We start from the raw sequence: 25206 nt of genomic DNA, 5'->3' as shown, positions 1-25206 counted from the left end.
GTTGGTTGACGCCCTCGCCTCGAGCATGATTGGCTACCGACATGGGTCGTATCCGAAGTCGCTTGCACGTCAGCTCTTTTCGAGGCTAGTCTTCGCTCCGACTGTTCTCCTTCCTACCCGGGCCCCTGGTAGGAATCCTACACAACTCGGGGATGGGGGGGGATTCAGCTGGAAAAAGCCTGGGCGGAACGAGCGATATCCATCATGCCATGGGAAAGAAGCCGAGCCCTTGAGCAAAAAAGAAGCACTTCTAGACCAGTCCCGAGTCGGTACCTGCATGACCGCTATGTAGCGTGCTGCTATTCCCGAATCCCGACGACTGCGCACGCGAGATATAGGGAGAAACAGGCCCGCTCACTGCAGCGCTCACACAGGCAAGTGAGTGCCCACTTTCGTAGTGTCCGCCCATCCATCCGAAATCCCTCCTCTGCGCATTTTCTTTCCTTCGTCGTCCTGCATGCGTAACTAAGGAGAGACGGACGGCCACGATGCATCCGCGAGGCGTCCACACTGCATCGATGGATGGGCTTGCACTGAAACAGGATGCCGAGTAGCGTTTCCGGAACTATATACCCCCACGCCATTGATGATGATGGTGATGGGAGGGCGCTGGGCTGGCCGCGTGGGCAGTCCGAGTCCCAGCTCACCCTTCACCCTACCTGCGGGGCCGCGTCAGTAGGCGAGACGCCGCGAGAGCATGCCGGTTCGTGAAGCTGGTCCGTCTTGTGTGCATGCATATGAGGATCTCCTGCCTCCTGCGCTGAATGCACATACAGGTACATATGTACTCGAGGTACGTGAGGTTGGGGTCTATCGATCGCCGGATCTACCGCTTATCATAGGTCAGGACTCCTGAGGGAGGGAGGGAGGGAAACAGCCAATGATCGCCGCTATGGTCTTGTCAGCCTCTGGGCACTCTCGTATGGCCTGAGGTCCATGAGCATAACTTACAAGGGAAGGAATTACGAATTGCTGCTCATCATCTACATAAGCTGCGTAATCGCGCAGGTTGTTACCAATGATTCTATGTAGAGTACGGGTATAGGTAGTCGACTTACATAGCAGTAAGCCCCTCGTTCATAATTCTTGCATCCACCGAGTGCCATTCGCACATCCACCTCATGGCTTACACACCTTATTCTCCCATTAGCACATCCACCTTACGGCTTATACTTCATTCACCCTATGACTTACACACTTCATTCTCCCTTTCTCGCCCACTCCCATCCTCCCACTCTCCGCCACTCCCACTCTTCCCATTCGCCCCTCCATTGCCAAGTTATCAGCGTCATTTCCAGCATAATGAACTCCCCAGTCATCGGGAATATTGTAGGCAAATCACAGCCCATCACCTAGGTACTACAGCCTTGGAATCTTGGATTCGTACATGTCCACACACGCACTCGTGCGGCCACTCGTACGGCGTGCGGCGTGAATGGGCATTGGGCACATGACCGAATACCTATGGAATGATGAAAACATAAACAAAAGCACCGCCTCATCAAAGCCGTGTCTGACACTGATAGGCGGAGAGCTGATAGCTGAGGACGGAGAGAAGCGGAGAGCTGGGACCGGAGGGAGAAGCGGGGTGCTACTATGTAGTACATCTAGACAGGTATCTGGACTGTGGACGGTGCACAATGCACACTACACCATACCGTACCTAGTCTGGATATGTTGCGTGCGAATTAATAAAGAAACACAACCAAAAAAACCCTCAAGAATATAGTACCGTGATTGCCGGAAACGTTCGATTAGGTACTCTACATACATCTTACGGAATGATGAAACTGAGAGGAAAAAGAAACAAGAGCCTCATGCCTGCATATGTCTTGGAGTATGAGGTAGGTACTCCGTGCCAGAATGATGTATCAGCCAGCGCACCACCAGTCTATGGTTCGTCAATGGCGGCCAAGTGTGAATAAGTCGCTGACTCACTGTTGTGGCTGGAAGTATGTACCTAATGTATCAGCCTGCCAGCTTCATCCTTCATAAAACACAATAACCGTATATAAGTACATACGAGACGGCGAGCATAACTGCGAAGAGATACGTACCTACGCGAGCGATGGGATGATTCCCGCGTGAAACGTACCGTACATAGCGGTAAGGAGGGTGCAGAGTGCAGAGTGCAGAGAGAGAGAGAGATCTTCAGTTTATTTCGCAAGGTGTAGAGTGTAGAATGTGCACGCCTCTTACACGGTCACTCGCCACGATCGTCCAGACCCAGACCCACTCTTCACTCCAAGTTTAACCCTTCGAAGTTCGCCATAATCTATAGTAGTAAGGCTGCATGCGAAATAAATTAATTTTCTCTCTCTCCCAACCCTTCGAAAACAGGCGGTGCCCAACGGAGTGTTTCTGGAAAGACTGCATGTGAGATATAATGTTCTCTCTCTCTCTCCCTTCGAATACAAAATGATGAAGCAAAACATAACAAAAACCCTCGGTCCCTCACTCGGCCCGAGAGGCAAACCCACCTCTCCACTCGCAATGGCCAACCCACCTCTCCACTCACAATGACCAACCCACCTCCACCCACAACCCCCATCCACAGCAAAGTATCCATACAACCACACCTCCATTGCCCTCAAAAATCTGTACCCAAGCTCAAGCACATACATATGTACAGTAGTATAGCCCCCACGCATCTAAATGCCATTCACGCCATTCACCTCGCCGTGCATCACTCGTCCGTCACCTCCACCACCGCCGCCCTCTCTACCACCTACCACCTGCCACGCTACGAAGCAAACAAACCATTGAGCCACACGGGCCCTCTCGGTGCTATGCTCGACAGCCACCACCATTCGCCCGACGTCATGCCGGTGAGTGCGCCTCCAAATCTATTCACATCAATAACGCACCCTCTCTTTTTCGCACCCCTCCCCCCACCACCGCCACCTCCACACCGCCCCCATATACACACCCACCCCCACCCCCACACACAGACACGCACACGGCATTTTTTTGGACTTACCCATTTCCCCTTGCATCGCCAAATTCCCAGACGCCCACATCAGCGGAGGCGATATCATCATCGTCATCAACATCATCGCCGGCGGCGGGGGCGGCTGTAGCCTCGCGCGCTTTCGCCTCGAGCATATCGACGAGATCGTCGACGTCGCCCTTTTCGCGGACGACCCACTTTAGGAGGCGGGAGACACGGACGATGCGGAGGTCGGGAAGGCGGTCTTCGGCCACGGCGATGAAGACGTCGTTGGGTGAGACTTTGTGTTCGACCCCGGGATTGCCGCTGGAGTCGAGGTCGAGCCGCTTCAGTGGGTGGCCGAGCCCGAAGTCGAAGAAGTGGTTGGAAATGTAGTCGACGGCGATGAGGAGGTACGTGAGGTGCGGGCACATGTTCAGAATGTTGTCGAGTGCGTTGAAGGCGAGGCAGGGCATCGGGTAGGTTATGCTCAAGCTCGTGAGTTGCAGCGAGAGCGCCGCGGCTAGCCGGATTACGCTGCCGCTGCGCGTGAATGGGCAGTGCGAGATGTGCAGTTCGTGGAGCGTCTCGGGGAGCTGCGTCTCGTGGAGGAAGTAGTCTAGAATCGCTCCACTGAGAGAGAAACTCTCTAGCCGCTTGGGCCAGAGGAAGCGGGTCTGCGGTTGCGCAAGGACGGAGGAACGTGGGAAGTTAAGGGTGCGCAGGTTCGGGAGATCCCCGATGTGCTGGAAGAGATCATCGAGGTTGACGGACTGGCTGATGAGGGAGAGGTCGAGGAGGCGCAGCTTTTGGAGGTGACCGAGAGCTACGATGCAGTTGTAGCCGAAGGTAGTCTGTGGGGCGACGAATTCTTCGAGATTGGCTTGAACGCGACGCAGCAGGCGCGCGTTGAGGGAGGGGCGGCCTTGATATACCAGAGCTGAAAGGTCGAGACGCTTCACGAGAGAGCCGAGGGATGATGGCTTGATGAGAGTGCTGGACGGCGAGATGATGGCAGCGAACTTGAGGTAGTTATTCCCGGTGATCTTAGGGCAGCGATAGCTATACAAGATCCACCGTCAGCATACAAGCACAATAAGCTTGAGAGTGCGGGGAGGGCTGACAGAAACGGTGCGCTAGCATGATACCACAGCCGCGAAACCTTGGAGGTAGCTGCGAACACATCCTGTCTCTTCGGGTTGACAAATTCCAGTATGAGACAGAGGATCTCCATAGGAATAATATTCGCCGTGCCAAGCTTTCCATCTCTTGTGGGGGTCGGTGGCGGCGTCAATTCTAGGATTGAAGCGGGCTCGACATTGTCGGGTACATCGCCATTCTCATCCTGTATGCGCACCAGGCCGGTGGCGTCTTTGGTGAAGGTGAGACCCGACATGGTTGTTTCGAGCACTGAGATCATACGGTCGTCCGCTTTTCTCCCGAGGGTCATGGTGGAGGGAAGGGAGGCGGAATGCGATTCGCAGTGGAGGAAGGGTTGTGTTATATGGTGGTAGCTAATGACGGCGATGTTCGCGGTGCGCAGAGTAGATGGACGACAGTGGGGATCGCGTGGGGATTGGCTATCGATCTGCGACGGTGCTTGGGCTAGCGATAGAGCAAGGGGGGGCAGGTAAGGTAAGCAACGACCGGGATAGGCATGGACTGTGCTTGACGGCGGTGGTGTGTGGGTGCGTACTGTATGTTCTGCGCCATGGAGTCATAAACACGAGAAAATGAAATCGAAAGGACAATTCGCCAAATGCTATGCATGCTCTATCAAGCCGAAATGGCGTCAGGCTGGATGGGACCAGTTTTTGGGTGGGATGCACTTTCGTTTTCATTCAGGTTTCTCTCTTAGAGGGCGGAAGGTTTCTAGCTGCCAGATATCTACTCTCCCCTCGCACCTCGTCGTATGATACTCATGGCACCGACTACTATTGCAGTGGCGGATTCATCTGAATGTAACTCCGAATGATCCTGCATTCCCAACAGCCGTCATAGATAGTTCGCTTATCCTACCCCGCCAGCTGGAACCGGTTTCGACTCCGCACTCCGAGGAACATCGAGCCTAGCTCTCGGCCACGGGAGTATGTATATATGCATACAGAATCGGTGGAAAGAAAAGCCGTGGGCCACACGAAAAGCCCTGTACTACTGCATCCTCGGCTTGTGTTCATCAGCTTCAGGCCTGAGGCTGCAGCGCATCAAAATCGACGTCCACTCGCTGTCCCGCGGTTCCTTTCCACGGTGAGGAGCCTACGCTTTCCGGTTTTCCATGTGTTTTTGCACGCTGTATTCAGATCCCACCCGTCCGAATCTGCCACTGGATCACCGAGGCCGCTTTCTTCATAGAACCCAAGACGACACTATCGAACCACGGGTTGTACCTTGGTGATGCCGCCGAAACATGATTCTCTTCTTCCTGTGGCCGTTCGGGAGAAGTCGGCGCACGCAGCCTCTGTCTGCCGTTTCTATCGGCCAGCATGCATTCCTCCATATCCGTGATGCCTTTCTGCATATATCCGTGAACCTTGGGGACGTGAATGGCGGCGTGACGGCCCAAGTAGTGCCGGGACTTCCGATCACCGAGGTTTCTGATGACTTCTTCTTGGATGGGGAGCCAGCTCGAGCGAGGTAAGTATTCCGTTTAACCACGGCCATAGCGTCTGTAGAATGGAACCGTGGTATCGTCTGACTCGGACCTTCGGATCATGTGAATACAACTGTGATACGGTAGGACGTGGGGAAATCTGTGCCGTAGAAATTTGACCAGCGCTGAGCTGGGAGGGAGCGGCGGTGAACCTGGCGTGTATAATTTGTGGTCCGTCGTGGAGGGCTTGCTTGGCCTGGCTTATTGATGTATTGATGTATTATCTTCCCGTCTTCATTGATGTATGGGGAGAGTGGACCGGTATTTAAACCGTCTGAGTGTCACCTCCCCGCGGGTGTTATTGGTAGAGCGTCATTTGCCACACGGCCACATCTAACTTAACGAGGGTATTCGCCGTTTGACTTTTAACACTACCCGACGAGGTTGATTATTGACCTCGGATCCTAATGTAGGTACTGAAGGGACACCGCAATATAACCGGGCCATCACCAGAGTTTCCTCCGAGCCGTGTCACGTTGAGGTGTCTGGGTACCTCCCTAGTGGTATCTAGAGTTCTGGCACACACGAAGCAAACCGCACCAGATTCTGTTCGTCTCACGATTATGTCGCTATTTCCGGACCTATCATGGAGTGGCCGGTTCCCCTGTCCACATACTACTATCCATCACCTCAGCGAAGTATCCACAATCCTCAGCGGCAACTCAGCGGACAGTTCCCCCTACCGGCAACTCAGCGGACAGTTCTCTCTCCACCACCTCCACCACGGTATGAAGGAAGAAAGCCTGCTTGTATACCACACCCCGCGTTGACTAGATAGTAGCAACCATGTGTTCAGTGTTCAGAGGCCAGCTACCAACGCCAAATGTCGAAAGTGGCATTCGGAGAATTTCTCGCGTGTTTTCGAAGTTCTCCAAATGCCACTTTCGACATTTGGCATTGGCAGCTGATCTCTGAACACATCCACCCGGTTGCTACTATCTAGTCGACGCGGGCTATGGCATACAAGCAGGCTTTTTTCCTCCATACCGTGACGGAGAGTGAACTTAAAGAGGAGTCCATGTCGGCCGACTGTGGAGTTGCCGCTGAGGATTGCCGGTAGGGATAATTGTTCGCTGGGTTGCCGGTAGGGAGAACTTTCCGCTGAGTTGCCGCTGAGGATTGTGGATACTTCGCTGAGGTGATGGATAGTAGTATGTGGACAGGGGAACCGGCCGTTCCATGATAGGTCCGCAAATAACGACATAATCGTGAGACGAACAGGGCCTTAGCAGGCGGACAGTGACCAGGACACAACAGTCCAAATCAACGTCTCAATTGATTGAACCAGCCCGAAGAAGGAAAAACCTCGACCATGCTCCCAATTATTTTACAAAGTGGTCACTTTCATTCGCTAAAGAGTTGCAGCATCTAGATTATTTTCCTACTCCTTTGCCCTTACTCTTGATCTTCGGCGCGATGTTGGCCATCATCTCCTCCTGTACAGCCCGTTAGTCAGCACTCCTCTAGATCCGTAGTGCAGCGCGCGGGAGACGTACCTTTGTGATGAGATGGTCAACTCTCTCGAGCAGACCTAGAAGACTCTTCATGTTCCCACTCCACTCGTTCAACACGTCGTCCGCATCTCTGGCTTGTCCGAAAGTGATGATTCTCGCCGGCCGGTCGATCTTCGCGTTGACGGTCTTCTCACACACCAGCTTCGACAGATATGTCTCGGTCTCATCCTCGTCCAGATCCAGCAGTGACTTCAATCGGTCCATGGTGATCCGGGTGTAGTACTTGCCAACCACACGAACGTTGTGCTCGATCACACGCTTGCGGAGATCTTCCCAGCGTTTGGGGCCCTTGGGGTCGTCGACGCCGAAGACCTCGGTAGCGCGCAGCATCGTCTCGAACCGTTGCGCCACGCGTGACCACGGCATTAGCTCGATAATGGTGAAGCTCTTGAGGAGTTCGTCTTGCTGCGGGACGAGGCGGAGGAGGTTGGGGTCTGCGTGGATGCGGTGCAGTAGGTCGGATTGCTCGTTGTCATATGGGGCAAGGATGACATAGTAGATGATCCTCTCCAGTATAACTTTGAGCTTCTCATCGTCCGCCATGATGCTGGGAGTGTCGAGGATGGCCCTGTAGTTCTTGCACGCATCTAGATACTTGCTGTCCTGCTTGGAGAGTTGAATCTGTTGCTCGTAGAAGCGCAGCTTCAACTCCATGATCTCCTGGTCCTTTTTGCTGGGTTCGGTAGTGAACCACTTGGTCGAGATCTTGCGAGACAGGATCAAGGCCTGACCGTAATCACCGTGTTCGATGCAAAGGCCGACCTGTAGAAGAATAAAGTCCGTCTTCTCTTTTCTGTCCATCGAACCGAAAGTTTCCACCTGCAGCTCACAAAGAACGTTCTTTGCTTCGCCGAGATTGCCTTGCGACTTCTTGATGTTGGACAGTTCTCGCGTGATGCGAGCTCTCTCGACTTCAACAAATATCTGCCCACAGTTAACACCCACCCGTCCACCCAATATCGCTCATTCTGATGACACCACCGACCTTTCCTTCCGTCACCACCCGTAGAGTATCGATAACCGCCAGCTTGGTTTCGATGTTGGGGGTCTCGGGCAAGAATGTCATCACGAGCTGCACCATCTTCGTAATCGCAATCTTGAGCTGTCCATGCTTCTTCGACAGAATTTGGACATTCTCATTCATGAGATTCCAGTCACCCGACTCCTTGCACAATGTAACGATCGTCTCGAGTATTCGGGTGGTGGATGGTAAATCGGAAGCCTAGGTAGTGCGCATATTAGCGTCCGCGCGCCGGAGAACGATCGCGTAAAGTTATCAGTGGGCGGACCTGGCGGGTTTGTTTCTCGAGCATCATGAGTTTCTCGATGGCTTGGGGAAGGTTTAAACCGCCACCTGACTGCACCGCACCGCCGGCCGTTAGCTGTCGTCCGTAAGAACTGGAGAATGGGCGGGCGGTGCCTTAGCAAGAGCAACGATATCTGGGAGCTCCTTGTCCAGCTGCGGCGAAACTGCATTGCACTGGGTTAGTATTCCCTCTCTCATGGTGCGCGTTTTTCCGTCCCAAGTTCGCTTGAGATACCCCGCGGTGGTGGGGAACATACAATCCTTCTCCGCCTTGAGAACCTCTCTCTCTGCGCTTCCCTCAGCCATTGTGAAGGTGGGTGTGTGTGAAGAGGGTGTAGAGGGTGGTGGTAGAGGGTGCGTAGTGTGGTATGTATACCGACGGGCGGGATGGTGATGATGTTGATGGCTTGATGGATAGACGGTGTTGTCGTGATGGTGTCGAGCAGTAACTTGGGTTGAGTTGAGTGATAGCTCCAAGCATGGCGGCCGAGCCTCAAGCTTGAGCCCCACCGTACCGCCACATAACTAGCGGCTTCCGATGAGCGCCACACGCATCACGCCACACCTCAGCCTCTCGTCCAATAAGAGTACAAGCGAGGGAATTACTCATGTGCTGAAATCTACCCCCACTGCGTAACTCGTGAGCACCACCACCACTCAGCAGAAACGCCGAGTGAACCGTCGAAGCATCGCCGGTTCTTGTTCCTCATTTTCCCGTACTATCGCAATCCGCCAAACACCTTTTCCCACCAGAAACCCACCCGCTCCCTCGCTCTCCCCTCCCCCACTCGTTGTCGAAACAACAATGGCAGCCGCTCGTGTCGCCCGGAACACTCTTTCTGCCACCCTGCGACGAAATGCATTCAACAGAAAATTCCCCACCACGTTGACGAGGTCTCTGGCGACACCCACGGCGGCCAACGTCCACACCACCCAGTCGACCACCCTTAAGAATGGACTGACGGTATGGATGGCTAAGAACGATACCCAGCTATGCGGGGTAAAGAATTGATTGCATCGGGTACTGACGGGAGACTCCCGGGGTTCAGATCGCTACCGAGCACTCGCCATATGCGCAGACCGCCACCGTCGGTGTGTTCATTGACGCCGGAAGCCGGGCCGAGACCGATGCCTCCAACGGAACCGCACACTTTTTGGAGCACTTGGCTTTCAAGGTGAGACAACTCCGGACAGATGGATGGACACGGTTGCGCCGGCGGAGGTTATTACGATGATCGTGGCGCCGGTGGTTGTGGTGATGGTGGTGTGGGGTTGGTGGGGGTCAGAGAATCTGCATTAACACGAGATTCACTCGTAGGGCACCAACAAGCGCTCGCAGCAGCAGTTGGAACTCGAGATCGAGAACATGGGTGGACATTTGAACGCCTACACATCGGTAATTGGCCCAGCTACACACACGACGTTTTATCCTCGGGATTAACGACTATTCTAGCGAGAGAACACTGTTTACTACGCAAAGTCCTTCAAGGATGATGTTGGAAAGTCGGTTGAAATCCTGGCCGACATCCTGCAGAACTCGAAGCTCGAGGAGTCCGCCATTGAGCGCGAGCGTGATGTTATCCTCCGGGAGCAGGAGGAGGTTGATAAGCAGCTGGAGGAGGTCGTCTTCGACCACTTGCATGCCACTGCCTTTCAGGGACAGTCTCTCGGCCGCACCATCCTCGGCCCCAAGGAGAACATCCTGTCGATCAAGAAGGCCGACCTCCAGAACTACATCTCCACCAACTACAAGGCCGACCGCATGGTCCTTGTCGGTGCTGGAGGAATCCCCCACGAGCAACTCGTTGAGCTCGCCGAGAAGAACTTCGGCAACCTGAAGTCATCCGACAGCCCCCTGACCCTCGGAACATCGCGTGGACCTAAGCCTGAGTTCATCGGTTCCGAGGTCCGCATGCGTGACGATACCATCCCCACCGCCCACATTGCCATCGCTGTTGAGGGTGTCAGCTGGAAGGACCCCGACTACTTCACCGCTCTGGTCGCTCAGGCTATCATCGGTAACTTCGACCGCGCCATGGGTAACGCCCCCCACCTCGGCAGCAAGCTCTCGTCTGTGCTCCACCAGCACCAGCTTGCCAACTCGTTCATGAGCTTCAGCACCTCGTACTCTGACGTTGGTCTGTGGGGAGCCTACATGGTCACCGACAACCTCACCAACATTGACGACCTGGTCCACTTTACTCTCCGTGAATGGAACCGCATGGCGCAGATCGTCACCGAAGCTGAGGTTGAGCGTGCTAAGGCCCAGCTCAAGGCTTCGCTGTTGTTGAGCCTTGACGGAACCACTGCCATTGCTGAGGACATCGGACGACAGATCGTCACTACCGGCCGAAGAATGAGCCCGGCTGAAATCGAGCGTGTGGTCGGTGCCATCACCGAAAAGGACGTTATGGCGTTTGCCCAGCGAAGGATTTGGGATCAGGATGTTGCCATCAGTGCTGTGGGAAGCATCGAGGGTGTAAGTACTGCATCGCAGATCATTTCGAGCACGACTAACATGTTTAATAGCTGCTCGACTACAACCGTATCCGCAACGACACTAGCCGAAACTTCTAAGCGTATTGGTAGTTATGAGAGAGGTGAGCGGGGTGAAGAATTACAGGGTCAACCAGTGGGAAGTGGGGAAGGCAGAATAGATGATGGGTGTACCATGGGGTTTCAAAAAGAATCGAGCCGCCTTGCTTTTTTGCATATCTATTCAAAGAATATTCAATGATGTACAGTACCTCTATATCCATCCTCTCGGCAACATTCTCCTACCAAAGATGGCAGAGGTGTGTTTGGCTGGGATGCGTGGGGGTTGTTGTAGATCGTCGATACCTCGTGTTTTGGGATTGGATGAGTGTTCTCCTGATGACAGATGATGGCCGGGTAATTACACCAAGCCACTCGCAAGTGCCTAAACCCGCCGCAGCCAAGGAATCCAACCTCCTACCGAGTGCATCTCCAACACACCCAGACAATCAAGCAACACTCACCACTTCAGCTTCAGCTCACTCGTACATCTCCAAAGCCGCCGCTTCACCAGCCGACCTTTAACAGCCTCACTTCGCTTCCTCTCATCTACATTCACAATGTCTTCTGAACTCTGGTAAGCAGCTCTCGCTCGTCATTCCACTGCGACCGCGTCATTCGCCCATCTTCCCTCGCCCCTAGCACCTGCGGAAAGCGATGAGGACGATGTGTCGTTTAAAGAAGAATTTACGTGCTGACTCGTGTGCTTTTTTTCCTTCAGTCCCGTCTATGCGGTATGTTAAAATTCTGCTCCGCGTTTTCCTTCCTTCCGTCCTTCCAGCGAACCCGTCGTCATCGAGAGTTGCCGCCAAGCAACAAACGGAAAAGGACGCGAAGCATTCCGGGCTACGTAACGACAACACCAAGCTATCGTTCGCACGAACGACCGAACCTACTCGATCGTTCAAATGCTATTCACGTTTCGGTATTCGATTTCAGGTGGCTGACGGGTGTGTTTTATTTTACCAGCCCTTTTTCGGCGCAATGGGCTGCACTGCAGCTATCGTCTTCACCTGCTTCGGCGCTTCGTACGGAACCGCCAAGTCCGGTGTCGGTATCTGCTCTATGGGTGTCCTCCGACCTGATCTGATCGTCAAGAGTATGGCGCCTTGCTTTTCTGTGGACGAAAAGAAGCAAACATGCTGACGAATCACCACAGACATTATTCCCGTCATTATGGCTGGTATTATTGCTATTTACGGTCTGGTCGTGTCGGTGCTCGTCTCCTCGGGCCTGAAGCAGCAGCTTCCCCTCTACACCGGTTTCATTCAGTTGGGTGCTGGTCTGTCCGTCGGTCTGGCCGGTTTGGCTGCTGGTATGTTTTGCGCCACACGCGTACCGTTTGTTTACTAACAAAAAATCCAGGTTTTGCCATCGGAATCGTCGGTGACGCCGGTGTCCGTGGAACCGCTCAGCAGCCTAGACTCTTCGTCGGCATGATCTTGATCCTCATTTTCGCCGAAGTCCTGGGTCTTTACGGTCTTATCGTCGCACTTCTCATGAACGCCAAGGCCACCACCGATGCCATCTGCTAAACGCCTCGAAACGCCCGTCTCTACTGTCGACAAGATCTCAGCACTTGGTGCTCAAGAGCAGACAGGGCGGATCAACAGCGGAAATCGAACGGCATCGTAATGGGGGGTGGGGAAGAAAGTATACCATAAGTAAGGGACACGGGTTTTTTCATAACAGTGTATCTTAGTTCTTTTTGTGTGATGAACGGGACAGTGGTAGAAGTTTTATGCGCGCTTGCTTGCTTTTGGTAATTGCTCCATGTTATATGTTTGCTATGCTGTGTTGTCCTTGTGTTTGGTCCTTTCGCGATATCGATATCTGGAATTGCTTGTGCATTTCCTGGTGAAGTGATGAAGTGGTGAAGTGAAGTGGTGAACTGGCGGAGCTGCACACTGAGCCTTTGCTGAGGTGTTCTCACTAGTGAATGGGTCGCTCGTAATAGAGCTCTAGCTGCTCGTCGGTTTGACTTCGGATCCTGAGGATTATGTAGCATGCGCAGCCTTGTTGAAATGGCCCTTCCCAGAGACCCATCAGTTACGCCCCCGCCACTATTCAGGCTAGTCCTTCCCTCCACTTGGAACTACTATAATCAAGCTAGCTGTAGTTATGACGGACGGCGAAAGCAGGCTGATAGAATGAGAATTCACAACCTCCAAAGCCCCCACGATATCACTCGCGCTCATTCATTCTGAGAACACTGAATTCCTATTCACCTTAACTATGTGTAGACCTCGCAGAACATGATCACCGCATTTTCCTTTCGTTTCCCATAAATCCTCTACCTACTTTAGATACAAACGCCCGCCACCCCCAGTTCCCGCATTTTCATCCCCAAACGCAAAAATACAAAGTCCAAGCCAAAGAAAACTCCCAACGCCCTACTCCAGCTCATCCACTCCCACCCCCTCAGGGAGGTCTCCCTCGTGGATCACGCGTAAGCGCCCCAACCGGAATAGAGCACAGCAAGATTTTTCGCATCGGCGGCCTGCTGGATCAACTCGTTAACCGTGGCCGAAACACTCAGGGTCTTGGAGAGTTTCTTCGAGACGACCGTGAGGGCCCTCTCAGCCTCAGCCTCAGCCTGGAGCTTCTTCTTCTTCTCGTCGGCCTCTTTCCCGTCCGAATCCTGGCGCCTTACGCGCGCCTTCTCTTTTGCGGCGTGTTCCTCCTCCTCGAGGCGTTCCTGCTCCTTCTGTTCGAGCGAGTGGTCCTGGATCCGTTTCATCCGCAGGGGAGAGAGCGACCAGCTGTATAGCGGATCGTACTTCAACACGTCGAGCACGGTGGTAATGCTGTACGACTCGTTGCGCAGGACCTCGAGCGTGTACTCGCAACACCGGCGGAATACTCCCTCCGTGCCCGTGATCCCAAAGCCGCTGACAATGTCTCTTGTAAGGCGGAACGGGACCACCTCGGGAACGGGCAAAACACGGCCCTGCTCGAATGCCACACCGAGATCGATATGGATAACCTCGCCGGTCTTCCTGTCAAGGAGGATGTTGTGGCCGTGGCGATCGCCGAGGCCGAGAATGTGGCCGAGAATCGAGATCGCCGCTGTGCTGCGCGTGTATGCAAGGCGCGAGGCGAACCAGAGATCGGGCCCTTCGAACTCGTGCATAAAGAAGAAGTGCAGGACTGGGGGGAAGTTTTCCGCAGCGAGCCGGTATGCCCGTACGCGCTCGGTCCTGGAACGGTTCTGGGCGTCCGAGATGACTTTGCGGGCTTTGGACGGGGCCCAGGCATTGGGGAAGTATTTTGTATGTGCTGGGAAGAGGTATTCGAGAAGCGGGATTGTGTTGGCGACGAACTCGATGATGCCACTTGTGGCGGTGAGTGGGATCACCATGTAGGAGCGGATTTTGAGGTCGCGCTGTCGAGTCATGCGCCACTTCCGTAGCAAAATACTGACTTGTTCGAACACCTGTTCCATGATGGCGTCTTGTCGTAAATCGTCCTGACCACCTTTGACCTACATACTGTTAGTTAACTCGTAAGCAGCGAGAGACTGTGCAGGCACTTACCAGTTGCTTGAAGACATTTCCATCTGAAGCCTCGCACTTGATGATCTTGGGCATGCTTACACCCGAAGCTAGAACCACCAGGGGATTGAATCTCGTAATAATTGGCAGCGAAGAGTAATCGCAATCCGCCCTGATCGCGATGTGCATGGTTGGTGGTGGAATATTGTATGTTCCGATATCCCTCTCAAACACCTTCCGGCAATCTGGAATCAGATCCTTGAGCGTAATCGACCTTCCCTTGGCCAACTTCTGAGGCCCCGTGGCATGCGCGAGCTTGTCGTACACCTTCGTTGTAGTTTCCAGGGCATACATGGCATTCTTCGTGTTGCCGCTCTTAAGGTACTTAGTAACCTGCAGTGCAGCTCGCTGTCTGGAGATAGAAGCTTCATCCTTGGTGCGAGTCTTTGAGATCGCAAGAATTTGATAGATTCCATGGTACGGGTGCTGTTGGCACATCCGAATGATGAGTCTCAGCAGGAGGCTCTGGAACGGATGAATCGAATGAGCGCCCTTCTCCGACTGCAGTCGGGACGAAAGCTGGTTGATCAGCGGTACCAGCTTCCTTGTAGGAACGTTTTCGACATCCGTAGCCACCCTGTTGACCCTATCCTCGTCCCAGTGTGCCAGCCACAGTGCTGAGAATCGGACGGCATCGTGGTCGAAGTCGTCACACGCAATCAAGCACTTCAAGTAATTGGCCACACTCTTCTCCAGGAACGCATCGCGGTTGTTCCGAAGGTGAGAGTACTCCTCCTCGTCCAGTGCCAACCACGATTTAGCCTTGACGTTCTCGCGGATGACCGCGTTCTTGTTAGCAGATGAGTGCATCATCTGGGCCAGCTGGTTGACTTCACCCTCCTTGTCTCGTTTCAACTTGAGTGCACGTTCGTAGTCCTCGATGTTGTTTGGGTTTTGCAGCTGCTGGTCGCAGAAAGTTGCAAACAAGTGAAATACGCGACCAGCTTCGGATCCAGTCTCCTTGTGGTTGAGCTCGATGATTGCATTCTCGAGGTACCGACTCATGATTTTGTCAGGCTTCTCGAGCCGTGCTTCGGAGATCCGACTACCCTGAGAGAAAAATCAGCGATATTCAACACGCATCACATACACGGGTTGTCTTACCAGTATCGCCAATAGTTTGGCCCTACCGACCTCAATACTCTGCGAAGTTGCGTTCGTATCTTGTTCCAGTGCAGAAAGCATATGAATTGATGCCACGGCATGCCCATCCAGCCACAGAACGTTGGCCGCCTGGAGAGCAGCTACCCCACTGATGTCCAAGCCCGCATCCTTACACGGCTGCACGAGGTTTTCCAGTTGCGTGGCAGCAGAGATGGCGTGCTGAAGGATTTCATGCTTGCGTGCCATCTTGCAGCAACTAATCAGTGTTTTCGCCTCCATTTTCCTGGCGTTCTTCTCGCCTATGACGTCCGTGCCGGAGCGCATCCGTAGGTGCATCCGCTTGGCCAGCGAACCGAAGGTTGCTTGTCGCATTGCCATCATCTCTTCGACTTCCGCATACCTGGTCATCAATGATTAGCACACGAGCACTCAGAGAGTCAAAAAAACCAAATTCCGTACCTTCCAGTATCCATCCATGCACTCCTACCCTGCTGCCTATCCCAGGCTTCGGTCAGTTGCTTCCGGTCCGCGGACGCAAGCACCTCCTCCATCTCCGTCAACATGGCCAGTGTTCTCATATTCTCGCCGAGCGTGTGGTTTGTTTGGGTAGCGGAGATCATTTGCTTCATGACTCCCAGGAAGTGCGGATCCGTGTGTTCCGCAGTCGGCCTTGCATCCACAGTGTTGTTGAGAGACTGCAGAGCTCGGAAGATGGGCGTGGATCTGGTGTTGCAGCCGGTAGGACATGGTAAGTCCCATTGCTCTAATTTCCAGGCCGAACGGTAGATGTTATCTACCGCTCTGGCGGATGTGGTTGCGCGGGCTCCTTCCTGGAGGAACGAGTGCGAGAGTCCATTCATGCCCAGGGTGTTAAAGGCATCGACTACTCCCAGGGTTTCTGGCTCCGCTATCTGGCCCTGACGAATGCCGCTCTCAAGATTGGCGGCTCGAAGCGACAAACTCTTCCAACCGTTGCCCTCATACTCAAAGTTATGCAGCACCGTCCTCAGGTTATATTCCTGGTTAACGCCATAGAAAGAATCGGGATCGTCGACATTCTGAAAGATCTCGAGTAGCAACTCCGGAGGAATGTCCATCTTAGTGTGAAAATTATGAATCTCCGTGAACAGCAAAGCGGTCTTAAACATCTTGCAGGCGCACGCCGCCTTCGCCGCCTCGAGGAAATCGACTTCTAACCAGAAGTCTCTATCGGAAGCCGTAGTTTCTCCATCCCTCGGCCGCGACCTGAGGTAGAGAATGGTTTTGATCAGAACGGTGTTGTGCGCAACGGTTTTTTCGGTATGGTTCTTGAAGCACTCGCGGAAAACGCTGGATAAATCTTCTCGCAATCCCTTCTTTGCCAGATGGTCGCGAGCAAGCAGGACCTGCGTGATGCAGGGAAACAGCTCTGCCGCTACTCCTTTCACTTCCCGGAGAACTCGGATTAGGCCGTTGATGACCGGCGATTCGCGCATGTTGGTGCACATGGCCACTGTCAAATCCTTGAGCCACACCGGGACGGGTGTCTCGATCTTCCTGAACGGTGCTAGAGATTGGGGCGTCAAGTTTTCCGAAACGGGCACATAGATCTGGAGAGCTTTATATTCATGATTCTCCAAGACGTGCAAGTAAGTATCGGATTCTCCACGGTGGCTCTCTTCCCGAACTATCTGTGAGAGGGCACGTTCCGCCACTCCAGCAACCACTTTATCATTCGAGAAAAGCAAGTCCCTGAGTCTCCGCAAAATTCCAATTCTTGCCGTCAGATCATAATCTTTGATGACGGCATTAGCCCTCGGCAAAACGTTTTTGTTCGGATCCTCAAACGTCATCTCATGCGTCCATTCATTATGCAGCTGTCCTGTGGCAGCATAAGCACGTCCCAGGACTCTCGCCGACCACAGCAGGAACCCGTCGCCGACGGACGAATGTCTGCAAATTTCCAGCATAGATTTCGACCGATCGAACGAAACCTGATCGGAGCCGAATATGTCGTCCCTGAAGTCTCCGGGCCGCTGGAAGTTGCCACAGAAGAGCGAAAATGCCAACTCTCGAGAGGCATCGTCCATCAGCTTTGCATCACCAGCCATGTCGTCGTCAAGGAGTAGCCGGATGAGCTCGCTCTCCTTGGTGTCCTTTTCTGCGTTTCCGATGCGGCGGAACTGCACTGCCGAGTGGACCATCGCCTGGAATGCTCTATTTTGCTCCATGTCAAGGTTGGTAAACACCAGCGTTGAGAGGTGATCTGCGAACCATGTCCGGAACTTCCGTACGACGGAGAGAGTAGTACGAGTCTGCTCTTCCAGCGTGTCGAAGTTCTTCTGCATGAACTCCTTGATGTCTGCCATTATGGAAAGGAAGGTGGCGATAACGAAAGAAGGCTTCTTCGACAGATAGCCGTTACCTTTGATCAAAAGATACCGGATGATACCAACAACATCCTCTGCGCAGGCGATATCCACGATGTAAGTTTTCAGTCCATGAATCAGCATCTGAAGCTGGTATCCTTCGTGAGCCGTATTTCCCGCTAGGCAGACCAACAATCTGATGTTCCGAAGGACGCCACAGGCATGCACAGGCCCGCGGGCTGGATGCAATGTATCGAAAAGCCTCCGCGCTATATAGGTTACCATAGAGGCGTGCCAGAGCTCGTTACTGTCGTTGATACCACAGATATCGCAGGCATGAGGAATGGTATTGAGGATGACGCGAGTACTAAATCGTGGTGGAAGCTGATGGGCCAACTTCCTTTCCGAATAGCCCTCAGCAATGAGGTCCTTCATGGCCGCGGCAACATTGGCCAGTTTTACATCCCTGGACAAGAGTTTCTCCGAGGTTCCATCCTCCTGCATCAGCTCGTATAGGTTTGAGATGATAAGTGGAAACTGGGTGATGAAAAGCGTACGGTACTGTCCATCACCCAGTATAGCCCGTATCCGAGCGATCAGAGGCGGCCTTGGTGCTTCTCCCTCCGCTGGTGCTTGAGGCGGATAACGTACAGCCCACGCCATGCAGTACGCAACGACTTTGGCAAAAGACGGGACCAACAACTCACTCAGCGACTTCCCATTTCGCTGCGCCACTGCCTCGGCCTGTTCATCGCGGTCCCTCACCAACAACTGAGCGATGAGTTCATCGGGAACATCCTCGCACATCTCTGTTAGAGATCCATACCCAAAGACCTCGGATGGAAAATTATCGAGTTCGTAGTGCTCCGTCCAGGTATAAAGCAATTGAACGCTAAACAGTTTGAACAGTTGGCGTTGGGATTCAAATCCGAAAGCTTTGGCAATGGTCAGCAATGAATTTGCTGCATAAAGCGAGGCTTGCGGCAGTTGTCCGGTCTCGAAGATCCTGTAAACGATCCGCGATATGTTTGACAAGCTGACCAGCCCCACAAGCCCCAGAGCATATACTCGAATAGCCAAGCCTTCGACCCAGTCCTTGGCTGAAGGGAGTGCCGCCTCGATATCTTCGGTAAGCTTCAAATGAGCGGACTCGCCAAAGATCTTAAACAGGGTATGTAGCTTCTGCGACACAAAGTAGATGACGCGACTGTCCGAATCCTTGAGAAGGCCGATAAACAACTCCAAAGGAGGCTGTGGATCATCTTTCCCAAAGTTCGGATTAACATGCAGAATCCGCTCCAGAAGATCCGCGATGCCGATTCGTATCGCATGCGAAGTGACCTTCTTGTCCAGCCCTGTCTTGATGACATGATCGTAGACTTGTTCGCAAGTCTCGGTGATATCCGCCGGTCCACTGCCGACGCTCCACTTATTTGCCAGCGCAGTTATGATGTCCATTGTGAGTAGTGAACTGATCTCACACCTCTCCAGAAGGTACGGTGCGAGAAGCTCGTGCGCGATATGTTCGCAGATATTAGCCGCGTCGTTGTCGCGTAGCACGTCACTCGCCGCAAACACGAAATCTCTGACGAAGGAGCGTATCATGACCAGTTTGTGTGTCGGGATCTCCTTGAGGTAGGAAGCGAACTGGCCACACACTTCTTCCGGCTGTTCCGGATTCTTGAGCAACATCGAGCAAAGTGCAAGTTGCGCCGACGTTGTGGACCTGAACGATTCCTCCGAGCATGCTGCCTCCACGTCTTCCCGAAGCAATCCAATCTTCTTCTCTTCCTCCATCCGACCACTAGGGAAGCCGAAGTCGTCATGATCGATGTCCATTGCATCCTTCTCGCCCGAATCTCGAAACGAAATTGCTGCTTTCTCCTTGCCTTCGAGTACGTCGGAAATCTGAACAATTAGGCTTGCCGTGACGCCCTCGAGATTGTGCTCGAATCTACCAGGCGACCCGACCATCCGCGAAGCTTTTGGGAGCAAGGCTTGAATCTCGAAGAGCAATCCATCAATCTGCTTCAGCGAGCACTCGTCGCTGACCAGATAGTCGCCTAAACTGACATACACTGATTCGCGCAATTTCTCTTCCAGAACACTGCTGGAGTACGAGAGCTTCGCGCAAAGAATACTAGCCGTAAGGATGGTACCAACGAAGTTCTGCATGACGACACTGTTGACGCCCTGCTTTTGACTGCAGATCTCGGCCCATTTGTCGCCGACCGTCTCCATCTGCCGGAGCAGAAATGCGATCATCTGCTTTTGCAGGTCGGTATGCGGCTTGCCGGCGCTGCCGGGGCCGAAACTGGAGCCTTCCAATTGTGCATCGTCGGTGCTCTCTTCGACATGCAGGAGCATATTGTGGAGCCCGCGATATCGAGCGATCCGGATGCAAGCTTGGCCGATAGGACCACAGATTTGGATTGGGTATGGATCGATTTTCAGAGGATCGAGGCCACAGCAAACCAACAAAAAGTTGATGACATTCACTGCCGCGGTATTCTGAGAATATACAATAGCACCACTCTTGTCCAGGCCTTCCTGAGCTGGTCGCCACTTCGAGCAGAACCACTGGAACAGCCGCTCCCCTGCATGGTACTGGGCAGTGTGCACAGTTGAGTTCCGCTTCTCGAGGATCAACGACCACAGGGCCAACGCCGAATCGCAAAGAATCGCCGGCCCACTAATATCTATCGCTTGCAGCGTGTTGTCCACGTCCTTCAAGATGCTGGGATATGCAATCAACTCCCGGCTGATCAAGATCCGCATGATATGGCATGCAACTCGACAGGTGGATTGGTTTGTCGCATGGCGAGCACATAGCCGCCATACCTGAAGCCAGGTCGGCGCGTATACCTCTTCCGGTGCGCATCTCAGGAAGGCACAACTGCAGAACGTCGTTAGTAGGTTCCCCGGATCACACATGCACGGACTGAACAATTACCTGCCGATCGCAATCAAAGCCCAAGCGATGATGAGGGGATTGTCGTCCGAGCAAGCTCCGTTTAGATCCTGTATGATTGACGGAAACTCCTCCTCGTCGATACCATTGATATCTGCCAGGAACGACATCACCTGCAAGGCCAAGAACTTCCGCGGTGCATTCATGGAGCGCACGTATCTCATCATCTCCGCGGAGCGGTCGTAAATCCTTTGCCTCTTTGGGGCTCCGTCGGCAGTCTTTTTACTCGTACTGCCCGAGATATCAAGCATCTCCACCATCGTGGCGATGAGACTTGGTACCATCCAGGTCTGCTCTAAGCGTGGATCATGGTCGATGTTGGTCAGTGCGACAGCCCGCAGACGGAGCGGGCTGGTACTATGGGATGCGCTGGCCGGTGAGGGAAAGACCACATAGTCAAGCTGTAAGATTTCACGATCGGACCGAGCGATGTACTCGCTGCAGAGGGACTCGAAGAGATTTTCGACAGCGACCCTGAGAGGGTTTTCTTTCGGAGTGACGCGGATCTCTACTCTGATATGAGGTTGACAGTGCATGAATGTAACGATCATTTCATCCCGCAGACCCGGTGACTTGGTATCCCATAGCCGACTGATGATAGGGACGATGTCGTTGCATATCTTGGTTGTTATCCCCAGATCATTCGCGGTGACAACGTTCAACACGTGGTTTATCGACGAGAATACGTGTTGATGTGCGCGGGTCGATGTCTGTTGCGACTTCAGAAACCCAAGCAGTGTAGTGGAGAGCATTTGCACATTGGGAAGTATCGGTGCATTGGGTGCTGAGAGCAGGTATTGAAGACACATCAACAGCTCCTCGCTCACGTGGGTGAGTCTGGCTGTGAAAGCCATAGGAAGCCGGCCGGTGGACTCAAACGCTTGTGCCGCGGGATTTCTCCTGCCTGAGGATGATGTCAGTGAGTCACGTGGCACGGAAGCTCGTGAGCCTCGTCGCGAGCTCCGGACTTCCAACTCTCGTGCTTCGTCTTCCTCCTCCTCCTCCTCTCCATCCGCCTCTTCCACTATGCCCAGCTGTTTATTGACGTGATCACAGCAATATTTAGCCAGAGCCTCCCATGCTTCAGCCATCAGATGCTCCGTATGCGGCGCATACTGAAGTATCATCCGCAGAGACTTGGTGTAGTCTATGCTAATCGGCTCGCAGAGTTCCTCATTCGCCGGCAGAGTATCCATGATATGCCGATAGACCGCGCGCACAGTTTTGACCTTGAACTGCTCGCGGCCCAGTTCGACCGTCGACCGCAGGACGGACCCGCATAGCGTCAGACGAGTTCCCGACGCTCCTCGAGCTGTCTTGGACTGCTTGATGTAGAGGGTCCGCTCGATGATCGTGGCACGGAAGATGGCCTCCAGTAGTCGGTGGAATGCTTTGTCGTTGAGGTTTTTGGGAGTCTGCTCCCGTGAGAAGAGTTGCTTGAGCTCTGGACACGCACACAGTGTTAGATCCGCTCATCCCTCGCCAGCCCATGCGGAAAGCAGCGGTTACCATTGAGGCCGCCTAATCGCTCGTTGATCTTGTTCGCCTGTATCTTGTCTGCCAAAGTGGTCAGCAGAGCCGCCTTCGAGGATCAAGACCGAGGGCGCGAACCACATATCTCAAGGAGCTTATATTCAGAGACCATGCTGGCAGTAGAGCTCTCCGTCGGAGTTTTAGGTTCGTGAAGCTCGAGCACTCAGTTCAACATGTGTGAACGCAGTGCGACGGTCTTGCGCGGTTCTGATCTCTCGGGACAAAGATGGGTTTTGACCAAGTGATTGTATGTGATTTGACCGACTGAGGGTTCGCACGAGTTTGGGGTCGCTGGCGAGCAGAGGCCAGATGGTAAGGTGAGATGAGGTGAGGTAGTGGGGTTCGCGAAAGATTTGAATTTCGAATTAGATGGACACACGGATATGTACGGGAGAACGCGTTCGCTTGTGAGTGCTCTCAAAGGTTGCACAGCCAAGAAAACGCACACCTGTCGGGTCACTGGTAGTCTTCGTCGCAACCCGATTAAACTTTGTACATACGAATTCCTACGGCGGCCAGAAACTTGTCCGTCAATTCTTACAGAGCTCACAGCAGGCAGAAGATACACAACGACCCGCCCCTCGTTCTTCGCCTAAATTATGGGCAACTTCCCAAGCCCTGTTCCCGGGGCTAGTTAGGCGGCGTTTGTGGCGATCTGATGCGCCGTGTAGTCAGCCTTCCAAGACTCCGGCACAGCTGTGGTCCATCCAGTTCGAAGGACCGCAAACAGCGAAATAGCGGAATTATATTAACAGGCCTTTTGGTAGATACCTCATTGTAATACGGTATCTATAGCCAACTTCCGCTGGAGAAATGAACCTTGAGGACCTACCTATAAGAGGCCTCACTCGAGGATAAGCCTCATGGACGGAATCCGTTCCTTCGTCTTCCTCCCATGTAGACATAGCTTGCACAGACGTCATCGTATTATCGACTTCATGCCTTCGCCCTTCTCTCCCTTCACCTTGCTTCGACTGCATGCAGCATGCCCATCAGACACACTTCGAAAACCCTCGAGCTCAGACTCCAAGTGAGGTTGTCTCCCCTTCTCTCTCCTCTCATCTCTCACCTTCCCTTCTCGCTCCTTCTCTCCTCCTCTCCATCTTCTCTCTCTCCATAAGTCCTATGCGTGGACCATCTTGATCTCGATCGCCAACAGAGCTTCAGCGGGATACCTACCAGTCGCCCACGTGCAAATATGGCTGAATCATGCAAGGCAAAAGTTGCCGTTGCATCCTCTGCATCCCACCGTGGGGGTGGTACTGGTATCTGGTTCGGGGCGGCAACCGCTGTACATGGCAGTGTTTTCTTTTTGTTTGAGCGAGAGCTGGAGACACCGATTTATTGGATGCAATTTACCGGAGAACCCCACCACACCAGTGACCAGCCTGGTCAGCAGACGCAGTTGGCTCAACAAACCAAGATTTTTCCGTGGCCAGTGGAGGATGCGATTCACAATATCGATCCGCAATACTCTACAGGCACATCGCTGTTGGCCGAGAAGAAGAGACGCAGGGGCGCAGGAAACCCGCTCGCAGAGTCAGACAAGGGGCGATGATGTGTTGTGTGCCATCAGCCATGTGGCTGGCAGCTCAACCTCAAAAGTTTGGTGATTGGTCGCGAGTTCAGCCTTACCCGAGCGAGCTGATGGTAGCAAAGAGCACACTCCAAGGTAAGGTGTGTATGTAACGAAAGTTCTCACCACGAAGAGGTTTTGTGTGTCGCTTAGCTGCGAATATTAGCGGGCCAGTGGCGAAGAGGTGGGGTGGTGTGCTGGGACGAAGATGCAAGGGAGCTGGAACCACGGAGACCACGGAGAATGCAGACTCCGAACGGAACACCGCAAGTCCGACAGAAACATCTGGCGTGAAACCTTCGAGTGCCGAGGAAGGTGCTGGGTGCCCCTCTTCCTCCAAGCAACGTTTCGGCTGTGTCGCAGTACAGGGCTGCTGTAAATGAAGGCGAATATATCTCGTGGGGAGGGGCCGCATACGGTAACTATGATGGACTTGACTGGAAACACTTCCGAGCCCACCAGCGCGGCTGCGCGGGGCCGGTAAAAACGTTCATCCGAACGGCATCGGATGACTTGGCGCACATCTCCACGCTAGGCTTCTTCCGCCACGGCGCGTTCCAGAATCCACGCTGTCGCCGTGTTCAGCCACGGGTCCGTCGTCTCTCCCTGTCTCCCACCTTCGCACAAGGTTTCGCCCTGATCGCTGTCGCCATTAGCCAGCGCTATCTCGACCAGTCTCCATGTGAAATACACCAACACCCAGCTCCCTCTAGCCGTTGAAGGGCGGAGTTGTTGGGCGAACACTGGCTGTTGGGAGTGACGGGCGAGCGGCTTGGCTCGTCGTGTTGATTAGGTAGGCGTAGGCACAAGCCAGGAAGATGCCCGGCCCGCTTTAACCCCGAACGGACTGATTACACACACAGCACAACACCGCTGCCGTTTTCCTCCCCCTATCCCACCCCCATAGAGCTCATTCCCTTTCCTCCACCTCCTCGACCCAAACAAGTGGCGCGTCTCGCTCGCTCTCTTTTTACTTCCCACTCCCCTCCACTCCCCTCCACTCCCCTCTTCTATCCACCCCGTCCGTCCGTCCTTCCTTCCGTGATTGTGCTCTATCGCCAGCGCGAACCTGCATTCTTCCCTCTCTCCTGTCGACGTCCCTCTCCGATTTCGACTGTGGGTCCTCCGATAGCAGCTTCCTTCTCACCTGCTCGGAAGAGTGATCATTGATGGTCCAAGGATAGAG

The 25206-nt window shown here is 53.7% G+C and overlaps 5 protein-coding genes across 5 annotated transcripts; 2 read left to right on the top strand and 3 right to left on the bottom strand.

The window, feature by feature from the left end:
• Positions 1–2976: 2976 nt before the first annotated feature.
• BZA05DRAFT_342117 (uncharacterized protein) lies at positions 2977–4325 on the bottom strand (the record flags this gene model as incomplete). The annotated part of the gene is made up of 2 exons (XM_051481020.1): positions 2977–3991; positions 4054–4325. The coding sequence occupies 2 exons, from the start codon at positions 4323–4325 to the stop codon at positions 2977–2979; spliced, it is 1287 nt and encodes a 428-aa protein (XP_051336608.1).
• Positions 4326–6747: 2422 nt separating this feature from the next.
• BZA05DRAFT_407531 (uncharacterized protein) lies at positions 6748–8854 on the bottom strand. Its single transcript, XM_051484638.1, has 6 exons — positions 8657–8854; positions 8514–8563; positions 8383–8451; positions 8079–8315; positions 7076–8017; positions 6748–7015 (listed from the first exon to the last, which is right to left on the bottom strand). Exons 1-6 carry the CDS (start codon positions 8703–8705, stop codon positions 6953–6955), a joined length of 1410 nt encoding a protein of 469 aa, XP_051336607.1. The 5' UTR covers positions 8706–8854; the 3' UTR covers positions 6748–6952.
• A 139-nt stretch (positions 8855–8993) lies between these two features.
• On the top strand, positions 8994–11252 carry BZA05DRAFT_407528 (Metalloenzyme, LuxS/M16 peptidase-like protein). Its single transcript, XM_051484637.1, has 5 exons — positions 8994–9363; positions 9449–9574; positions 9718–9795; positions 9853–10878; positions 10929–11252. Exons 1-5 carry the CDS (start codon positions 9205–9207, stop codon positions 10974–10976), a joined length of 1437 nt encoding a protein of 478 aa, XP_051336606.1. The 5' UTR covers positions 8994–9204; the 3' UTR covers positions 10977–11252.
• A 109-nt stretch (positions 11253–11361) lies between these two features.
• BZA05DRAFT_407527 (V-ATPase proteolipid subunit C-like domain-containing protein) lies at positions 11362–12923 on the top strand. The gene is made up of 5 exons (XM_051484636.1): positions 11362–11511; positions 11656–11668; positions 11904–12033; positions 12094–12249; positions 12300–12923. Exons 1-5 carry the CDS (start codon positions 11495–11497, stop codon positions 12467–12469), a joined length of 486 nt encoding a protein of 161 aa, XP_051336605.1. The 5' UTR covers positions 11362–11494; the 3' UTR covers positions 12470–12923.
• A 186-nt stretch (positions 12924–13109) lies between these two features.
• BZA05DRAFT_431451 (uncharacterized protein) lies at positions 13110–22834 on the bottom strand. Its single transcript, XM_051486190.1, has 7 exons — positions 22523–22834; positions 22421–22468; positions 20894–22355; positions 16052–20836; positions 15593–15992; positions 14471–15538; positions 13110–14418 (listed from the first exon to the last, which is right to left on the bottom strand). The coding sequence occupies exons 1-7, from the start codon at positions 22554–22556 to the stop codon at positions 13378–13380; spliced, it is 8838 nt and encodes a 2945-aa protein (XP_051336604.1). The 5' UTR covers positions 22557–22834; the 3' UTR covers positions 13110–13377.
• Between the last annotated feature and the right edge of the window lie 2372 nt (positions 22835–25206).

This window comes from Tricharina praecox (genome assembly GCF_024521635.1).
Source record: "Tricharina praecox strain CBS 144465 chromosome Unknown BZA05scaffold_25, whole genome shotgun sequence".
Taxonomy (NCBI): domain Eukaryota; kingdom Fungi; phylum Ascomycota; class Pezizomycetes; order Pezizales; family Pyronemataceae; genus Tricharina; species Tricharina praecox.
This window is presented reverse-complemented; position numbering and strand designations above follow the sequence as displayed.